Raw genomic sequence first — 10,221 nt, 5'->3', positions numbered from 1 at the left:
ATTCAGCTACTTTATCACACACAAACATTTCTACTAAGAGCATATCCAGGTTGAAATACACATCTGATCTCTGTCATAAGGTTAATGCTAATGGGGTGCGAGATGCAATCTGCTTCGAAATAAAAAACACAATCACTTCTTGATGAGCAAAGTATTATTTTTAGCCTTTTGGACCAACACTTAGTCACTAGGTTGTTCCTCCTGAATCTTGCCAGGGGAGGCAGTCTTCACCGCTACCACAAACAAAAAGATGCTTGGTGGCAATCACACACCTTATCATCAGTTAGTAAGATGTTGTATTTAGCACATTTGCTCGCATTCTGAAAAACCCTTAGTTTATTTTTTAGGCCCCAGAGGCTTTGTACACCAGAAATTACACAAGTCAAGCACAGAAAATTGTAAATTGGTATCCACAGCGATTTTGAGGTATTGCGCAAGAAACCTGGCTCTGCACCTGAATGTTCCTCTCAAAAACAAAACAAAAAAAAAAAAAAAGAGAAAGGACCCAAAGCTTTCACTGGAGTGGAAATTTCATTTGAAAGATTCCTTCAGTCCTCATGTTCCGCCACATTTGTTCAACAAGGACATACTTATTTCCCCAGGGACACAAAAAAAAGCCGCCTTCATCCTTTTCATGGAAAATTAATTTCAGTACTTCATTCCTAAATTTCCAGGTACACTCAGAAGAAGTGAAGAGAAAGGTGTTATTTTCTAGTCAAACCAGAGAAACACGTTCAGACACTGGTTTTGGTTTATTTAATTTGCAAAGGTGCTCTAAGAAGATACCAGTGATGCCCTTAATGTTGAAAATAGCAGCGGTTTATACTCTAACCTCCAGCCTGCGAGGAAGAGGCTAGGGACAGATCTGGACCGGAGAGTCTGAAGACCAAGTCAAGGAGGAATGGTCTGCCAGGGTTCTGGATTTGGATTTGCTAGAACCACATCCACCGAGGCAGTCAGCATCGACAGAAGGTTGTTCCTGTTGAACAGGAGATGCTGCTTCATAGCACGAGCAGGTTCCTAAGGGACTGGTCACCTGCCTCACTTGCAAGCTTGTCTGTTAGGACTGAAGGGCGAAGGACAGTTTTATTCTCCAGGTAACTGCTGTTCTCCTTTGAGTAGTACATTCAGAATAATTTCCAATAAAACCAGAGCTGTAGTGCTAGTTGTGTATAATAAACTGCCTGCAACATTTCAATTGGTTATGGTACTTTTCATGAAAAGTGGAAAACCTTTACAATGACCTTAGAAGGAAGTAATTTGCTACTTCTGTATTTGTAGAAAAACCATAGGCAGTAATATTTGCTAAAGTGCTTCTTTACTTATCAGTTACTTTTTAAAAAATTAGACTCGTATTTTGTAGCGGCATAGTTTCCTAGTAGTTCATGGACCAGTAAATAGTTTCTGATGTAAAAAACCCATTACATAGTTTGTTTATGCAAATGATGCTTGCTTTGACAAATGCACCAAAGTGAGTGACCCAAGTGCAAACCCCACCATTTCTTAAAACATGACCTTATGCTGGTTTATTAATGCAACTTTACATCCTTTAAAAGTAGTTTACTTCAATTCCAAGAGCAGGGATTAAATAATGCAAATAAAATTTGAAAATTCAATGAAGCTATTGCCTATTTACCCTGAAATAAAATAGTCTTATGATTCAACTGGTGCAAAAATCCCTCCGAACACCTTTGTTTTATTGGCAAAGTCATTTAAGGTCACTTTTGCTTCCAAGACCATCTTCTTCCATGGTTTCCACTGAAGGAGTTTTGCTTTGTAATGGCTTGTGGTTCCACAGTGATTTGTAAATGAAAAACGTACTATGAGTAACTTTACCGCAGTCACTAAATTACAGATACTGTCATGAGAAAGTCCAAAACTTACAGTGTTGGTTTTTTTTTAATTTTCAGCAAGACACAAAATTCCAGTCCAGTTAAAGTGTTTTATTTGAATGCCATTTTAAATGGCAATAAATGGCTGCTGTGCCTTCTAGATGGAGAACTTAACGCGACGCCCAATGTGCTTCTTATATGGTAGACTGGTATCGTACTTCAAATGTACCCAAAGAACAGTGTAGAAGGGCCCCTGCAGGCACAGCCATTTGGATCAGCTACTCCTATGTATATAGTGCAGTAGGTTTGAATCTGCGTAGAGAGAACCACAACCAGGTGGCACATAGCAAGTGTTGGGGTTGTCCGTTCTCAGAAGGCATGACACAAAGCATCCCAGACAGCAAGAGACAGAAGCATCTGCAACGTTCTTCTGATTCTGTCAAGTAGTAGTAGCTTCCATCGAAAGGTGGAGGTTATTGCTGAGACAGTAAAGCACTCCGGTTGGCTTTCATCTTCTCCAAGCGTTTTACTAGATGACCATTGCTGACTTCAAGCTCTTCAGTTTTATCCAATGCTGAACGAAGCTGAAGGAAGGAAGCAGAAGAAAACCCTTAACTTTTGCAGTCTTGTCCCTTTCCAAAGATAAAGCAAGGTTTGTAGCTACCAACACTAACTGACCATATTGCTGGAATTTCCTTACAAGATAAAGCAGTTGAAAATTCCTGTTAGTGGAGTTAAATATTGTGTAACTGCTTTGAAGGCCACACACAGAGATATTTTCTAAGCACAGTGCCAAGAATCCAAGGTATTTACAGAATGTTTGCCACAACTTCAGAGACACGGATGCTCAGAGATACCTGCTGGGTGACATACGCCTGTCTCACTGCCTGGCTTTCATGATTGTGGTTCCTGGAGCAACAGTCACAGCTGTGACTTTGGTGCCTACCACGGGATGGGGGTAGGGAGAGAGAGGCGGACTGCCCAGAGCAATATTTTAGGCAGCAGAGCAGAAGGAGTATTTAGAAAAAGCGAAGAGCCACTCTGAACAAAGTCAGGAGGCAGGTATGAAAGAAGCCGACAAATGCATTGAAGCTGGTTGTGGCAGCTACTTGGAGAGAGCATAAAGTTTGGTAAGACAAATAAGGTCAAAGTTACAGACAGCTTGAAGATGCAGAGTTTTAAGAGACAGAAACATGGACAGAGTCTGCAGATGGACACGCTACGGCAAACAGGCATAAGCAGATTGACAGAGCAAGAAAAACACGATCAGTAGGAATGATTCACATCCATTTAGCACTCAAGTTTAGTCTCTGAAGCTTGAAAGTTTAGACTGTCATTCCTGGTAAGGTGTGGCACTGTGCTTAAATAATGAAGCACCCAAATTAACCTTACAGCAGGATTTCCAGCTTTCTACTGCTGTAATTTCTGAACCACATGTTCTAATAAGACCAGTGATTTGTATTTACAAACTCAAAATTTCTAACACCCAGAGTAATGAGTCTTCAGGTACAACAAAGGACAAGGACAGGAAAGTAGAAAAAGGAATTCTTCAGCTTGATGAATGTTGAACCACATGAATATTCACAGCTGCAAAGTAGCATGCAAACCTGAGCATTTGCAGGCTGCTTTTAGATTCAAGCTGTACAAGTAGAACTTGGATTTGCTCCAGAGAACTGACTCTGATACAAAGCAAGGTATTGCAAGTCAATTTAGGAAGGAATGGGGAAAAGGCAGTGGGAGTTCACAGTTGTGACTCTTACTCCAGTGCTGAAAGTTTGGTTAAACAATTAACTAAAGCTTATTTATGTCTTATTTTTTGCTCTACTGAGAAGGGTAGTTCCTCCTCTAAAATGCACCAGACAGACAAGTCTCCCCCCATGCGGTGCAGACTGACTGCTAACCTATGACAATTTGCATTTAGAGTTACCTCTCTCTGTAGTTTGCGTTTCTCTGCTTTCAGTTCATCTTCTACTCTTTCAGCATTTTCAGCAGCAGTTTTGTATCGGGCTACCTGACCTTCCAATCGTATTACCTAAGGTGAAGGCAAATTTTCTGAATTAAAAGCTGTACCAAGAAGTTACTCTGAATTCTTCCACTAGTAGTTAAGCAATAGCCAGAGAGATGCTCACTTTTCTTTAACAAAGTAATGTTTTGAGGGGAAAAAAAATATAGATATCAAGGAAGCCTGGCCACGGTAACTTATTCCAGACCTTTTATACATATCCATATTTAATATGCTTCCAGCAACAAAAAAGTACAGTGACTAAAAAAAGTATATTGACTAAATATGTCTTAGCAAGAGTATCACTGACATACTCCGGACAAGAGCAAACAGTCAAAATTGAACAGCAATATATACTACATCATATGCCAGGAGCCATTTAAAAATTGTTGATCGCTAGGCATAAGAGAGTACTCTGAAGAGTTCAGTAAGTGCTCTCAATATACCTTTGTCTTCAAATGTTTTTCCTTCAGTAAAGATGAGTAATACGTTCACTCTTCCCCATACATAAAAGAAAGCATTTTAGTCTTTATGACTTAAGTACAGTAGCCCTGATGCTCCAACACTCCTGCTTTTTATTTTAAGGGAAAATCACAGTAATAATGATTTAATTTATCATATAATAAAATATAGCTTTCTCTTTGCATTCTCACCATGCCTAAGCAAACAGAACAAGCCAGAAACTTACATTCTGCTCCAAAGCTGTTATCTCTTGCTCAGACTTTGCTAGTTTGAATTTGAGATCACTGATCTGTCTGTTGGCATCTCCTAGAAGAATTGCAGATTTATCAGAGATGTCAGAACAAGTGTCAACAGTGTCTTTAAACACATCTGTCATAAAATTTCCATTATACAAGAATCTACTTGGGGCAGCAGTAGAGCAGCAAATGCTGTCTGCCAAAAAAGCTTCCTTCTACATCAGAGCTGACAGCTAGCCCCACACAGTGCCCAGCAGATAGGAGCTATTCCCAGTCTTGCCCGATTCCCTTTTGACCCCTCTGAAAGCAGAATTAACCAGGAACTCAAGCCCAGCTCTCCTGGGGAACACAGGGGAGACTTCCAGTTGCAGTCTTGTTCAGACAAAGGATAGCTCTTCCCTCACCTCTAGTAGAGGTACATGGCTGGCTCCCAGTTTGAAGCCCCCCCTCAGAACTAAAGGCTCATTTTTACTTAGAGCCATGTGGTTACTGTACAGATACATTTTCTTGCTCACATGCAGGACACAAAAGTTCTCTTAAAATCAAAATGTGACTCACTTTGGAGGTCAATCATGTGCATATCTGTCCCGTTTTCCAGAACTTCATCTTCTGACTGTGTATTTTCCATCTTGCCATTCTTTTGCTTTTCTTCCAGTTGTCCCTTTAGTTTTTTAACCTGAAGGACACAAAATAATTAGTTATTAAAATCAGTAAGGGAAAATCGTGGCTCAGTACTCAAATTCACTCAAGTATTATAAAACAAATTATATTTTTTTCTTAAACCTAAATTCTAAAAAATCTTGCTGCAAAATTCTTTTGGCAAATGACTCATGGTATTTTAAGCATCAGTGCTTATGCGTAAGTTCAGGACCAAACATAATGAGTGGAAGACAACTGTTTTTTTAGAAAAGCTGTAAATGTTCTGTAGGCACATTCATGTAAAAAATTCTTAAAAACCCATAACTGTGTTTGGTTGTGTGTGAAGTCTCAAAGCCAAGGACACAATCCATAAATGAAAGCATAGAGCATCCTGCAGAGAAACAGATCAGCTAAAATATTTTTTAGTAAGCTTTATATCTGCTATAGACTATCATAGTACCAGCAATAATTAATTACTGTTTACCCATCTACTGTAATTCCTCTGGCATTCCTTTTGGAATGGCCCATTACCCACAGACCCAGCAATTGGGAAGGCCTACTCTTGGAGATAAAATTTCCTTCTACAGGTTCTAGACCATACTTGTTTTTCCCTTGGGCTTGGCCAATCTGCAGTGTTATTTTTCAGAAACAGTCAAGGAGGCGTTTTAGGTGACTAAATCTGCAATACTCTGAGCACTGAATGTGACTGGTTAGCAACATGAAACAGGCACACTGGGTCCTATCTTTCTTCCCCTGTATCCTGAGTTAACGCACAGGAGAGATGTTTCAGAGGAAGAATAAAGTGGCAAGCAGCACAGAAAGTCCTCAGCAAAAGCAACCCAGCACATGTTCTGAAAGGCACTGCTGTTCTATATCTTATGTTAGGGCTACTTTGATTTTTTTAATCTCTACTGTCTTTATCACGGATTTAGTAAACACACAGCATTTCAGTTTTCCTGTGATTACCTGGTCTAGTAAGGATTCTCGTTCATCAATGAGTTTTTTCAGCCTGTCTGAAAGAGAAAACTGGAAGTTCAGTGCCGATTTGATCGAGCCGCACATTTCAGAGTGCATCTGATACAAGACTGAACCGTTAAGGTTAGTGAAACTAATGATGAAGGTAGTTATGCACGTACCACAGGAAATGAGGCCACAGACAGGGCTGGGAAGGGGCTGCAGCCAGGGGAGGTTATGTCATTCTCACAGAACATGCTTGTCACGGCAGTAGCAGCACCCAGCTGCATGCAAAGAGGCTAATCTTCTACGTTAGGATAGCATGCAAGAACTCTAGGGTCAAACACAACTGCAACACAAAATCTCACAGATCTTTACAGTTTAACATAATGAAAATACTATAAACATTTTGAGTCATAGATAAGCACATTCTCAGCACTTTAAGTCTTCACTTCTTTTACTAAACAGCGTGGCAATAACATTTTGTGTTATCTCCAGTATTATGACCAGAAAAGCATTTGCCCATTGAGTTACTTCTGTTTCAAATGCAGCAGTCTGGTAAAACATTCTTTTCTGTTTAATCCTTCATAGTCAATTCTCCCAGTCAAACATCAAGCAGGCAATGGGCTATCTGGACTAACTGTTGTGTCACACTGCAACTTGGAAGTGCTACAGATCAGCACATGGGTATGTGTGGCACTGATTAATAAAGTACACACTACAGAATGAGACAACTGGAAAAAACAGCGAGAAGTAACCAACCAAATCACTTGATTTTTTTCTTCCCTATTAAGGGATGCAAAATGTGAAAGCATTTCAGCAGGTACTGTATCCAACAAATCTTAACTCACAAACTTTCTTACCACTGCAATTACTTTACCTCATTAACTAACAACCTTAGTTTGTTCAGGTACATCTCAACAGAAGTACATTGAAACATAGCATTTAAATATTCTTATTAGAAGAGGATATATTGACCTCGGACAGCTCTTACTCCACAAGTTTGATGTGTATGTTTATTGCTGTTTTATTTAGCTTGCCTCCCTTGCCAGGAAGCGGTCACCTGTGCAGAACCAATCCAGTGGGCGTTCAGAGTTCAACTCTACATCTAAGGTCTGGCCTGTTAATTGAATGGTTAAGATCCAAAGGTGACTCAAGAAAAAGGTCTTTTTGTAAACAAGGAAAGCAATTGACAAATTACAGAAAAAAGGCTGGCTGGCTTTTACCAGGTAAATTCTGTTGATAGACTTAACTATTTTTGAAAAGCTTTAAATACACCAACACCGTAGTCCTCATTTGTTGTTAAATCCTGAACAGGCCAAAGTCTTGTTCACCATTTTTCTTGTTAACACACGCAGTAAAGGTAATAAATGAGTCTGTATTGAATGAAATCATGGGGAAAACTGAAGTTTTCAAATGAAAACCCCTCTATATGGCCGACATGTATAGTCCATTAGCCAGTAATAGCGTGGTAAGTAATTCCCCCCCTGGGTATGCAAGTTGCCATACACCAGCAGTCATTCTAGAGCATGGAATAAAACCTTTACCTTGGTTTCTGATATTCATTTTTAACCTTCTCAAGTCCTATCCTTTTTTTTAGCCATTTGTAACACACTCAACATTGTTACACCTGAGCATTGACATGGAAAAAAAATAAAACAAAACCAACAAACAAACCACATCTTTGTAAACAAGAGTAATGCAATTTACAAGCATAAATCCTTTTAAAATAATAAAGCAATTTCATTTATCTATATGGGAAGGAAGGGAAGCTTAAGACACAAGTTCTGTAAAAGATGAAAGAAAAGGAAGAAAAAGAAAGGTAAATGAAGAAAGCAAGGAGAGCAAACAGTAAAAGAAATGTCAGAGATATTCAGACTTGGAGATAAGAGTTGGGAGTCACAGGTCAGAAGAGATCAAGAAATGAAGTTACTAAGAATTGGAAAGAGAACAAGGGCTAATGCAGAAAGAAACCTCTAGGCCACTACAAAATTAGCCCAAACTTACTGACTCCAAAGGGGCTAAGTAATCCACCTTGATCCTGAAAATAACTTATGTCATGCACACAGCTAAGTAACTTTCATTAGCACAACCACTGCTACAGGGTGAAATATGCCTGGCCTGAAGAAAGGACACCTCCTCCAGTTTCCAGTAAGGAAGCACATCAACTTCCCCCAACCCATTTCCCTGCAAAACGGGTATTAGCATTTTGGAATTAACCTTGAAATCCAATCTCACCATCAGTTCTCTCTTCTGTCATTACAGACATCTGTGAACCCCACGGGGACAGGTGACATGCTGGCAGCAGGATTTACAGGACCACAGAAAAAATTAGTTTGCTAAAATTGCCATATATGTAGAAAAGACTTCTGCATGTATAGATGAAGGTGTCTCAGGATTCACTTATCTTAAAGCCTCCCACTAATACAGAAAATTACTTTAGCTGTAATAGATACCTCTGGAGAGCCACCTTATTTTTGCATTTAGGAGGAGACATTTTACCAACAAATCAAGGATCTGAGGACCACGAGAACTACAAGCAGAAAACAGCACTCTACTGTATTAGCACATGAAGCAGCTAGTTACAATTCTTATCTGTAATTTTCCCTATTTCACATACAAAGATACCAAAATGAATAATTAGAGTGTGACATTCACCTCACTTAAATCTAATTTTGGTAATATGATTCCCAGGATGCTGCGCCAATTCATGGCTTACGTATGCACAGGAGCTTAACAGACGGCTGACAGGAAGAACCGGGCCCTGGGAAGGCCTGGGAGAGAGCAGGGCAGACAGGGCAGCTGGTAGTTACCGGTGTCTTCTGCTGCTCTACAGGCCTGTTTGTAAGTCAGATGACTCTTCTCATTACCTTGGTAATGCAGCTGACTCAAGGCATTGCTAACCAGGGTGCTGCCTCAGTGGCACAGTTGACCCAACATCCCCTCATCAGCCACAGATCCTTAATGTCTCTTTGTACTTGGAGGGGAGCATGGGGTGGGAAGCAGCTGGTTTTAGCCTGAATGATTTGTACAATTTGCCCAGCAAGTAATTAATATAGTGATGCAAATGAGAGGGGTAAACTGTACTTGGAGGGTGGGAAGGCATCCCATGAAATTACACCAGCAGCCCCAAGCAGCTATTCAGAACAGTTTGCAAGAACGCAACTGTCAGATCAACAGCAGGTTGAGTAATACTCCTTCTCCAGATCTGTCAATTTATTTTGGATCATGAAACAACAACAACTACTAATTGAGATGCTTTCCTCTCTTTCTCAGAAGAGGCCTTTTGAAAGCATTTCAGGCTAGCTCTGAATTCACAGAAATGCACAAACCTGGGCTACAGGCTACATGTGCTGCTAGGTATTGAACAGAAAACTCAGTGAGCATTTGGAGCTATGGAGCTATTCTGAAAGACAGAAGTCTTACACACTGGCAGTCGTGCCTCACTGCAGCACACATCAGACTGTCCCCTGCTCAGAACAAAATGGGTAACATAATACCACCAAATATGAATCTTTATGTTAGTTTATCTCACGATTTCTTGGTTTCATGTTAAGACTTCATGAAGACTGATTTGATATTTTGCCATCTTTGAAAGTCAAAACCGAGGAAAGGGACAAGCTAGATCTTATCTTGTATCTGTTAGATATTGCAGAGAAAAATGCCAAAAATGGTTTTCAATTGTGTAACTTTACAAGAGATGCATTTTCTAGGGAATTCCTCCTGAGACACTGTCCCCTCCCTCCCTCTTATGGCACATATTTCACTCAAATGCTAGCTGGCATATAATATTTAAATTATTAAATTTGGAATGTAACATCTAGCAGTTCCCTTTTTTCTTCAAGACGATTCATCCTTTGATGTGCATATACTCAAGCAAAAGCCAAAGAGGTAAAGAACACCACGACCTTCTCCATGGTACCTGCCCAATTCCAGAAGTCAAGGACCAGCTGCCAACAGAGGTACCAAGCAGCCAGTGTTCAAGAATGGATTTGTAGTACATCCGCTATTCTTCATTGCCTGTCCATGTTCCTGCCTCTACCCTAGTTTCACTGAGAGCTGACCAGTTACTGTGGGATGAAAGCTGGCACATGGA

General features: G+C 40.1%; 1 protein-coding gene across 1 annotated transcript in view; it reads right to left on the bottom strand.

The window, feature by feature from the left end:
* Window positions 1–51: 51 nt before the first annotated feature.
* Window positions 52–10,221, bottom strand: part of LRRFIP1 (LRR binding FLII interacting protein 1) — a 144,715-nt gene continuing 134,545 nt past the window's right edge. The window contains exons 21-25 of the mRNA XM_035891071.1: window positions 6,138–6,184; window positions 5,091–5,208; window positions 4,523–4,602; window positions 3,760–3,864; window positions 52–2,416 (exon numbers count right to left, since the gene is read on the bottom strand). Of these exons, the coding sequence (XP_035746964.1) occupies window positions 2,306–2,416; window positions 3,760–3,864; window positions 4,523–4,602; window positions 5,091–5,208; window positions 6,138–6,184 (461 nt within the window). The 3' untranslated portion in view covers window positions 52–2,305. The remainder of the gene's footprint in view (window positions 2,417–3,759; window positions 3,865–4,522; window positions 4,603–5,090; window positions 5,209–6,137; window positions 6,185–10,221) is intronic.

Source organism: Egretta garzetta, unplaced genomic scaffold (assembly GCF_000687185.1).
Source record: "Egretta garzetta isolate BGI_Z169 unplaced genomic scaffold, ASM68718v1 scaffold113, whole genome shotgun sequence".
Classification (NCBI taxonomy): Eukaryota; Metazoa; Chordata; class Aves; order Pelecaniformes; family Ardeidae; genus Egretta; species Egretta garzetta.
The sequence above is the reverse complement of the archived record's forward strand: the minus strand, read 5'-3'. Positions and strand labels throughout refer to the sequence as shown.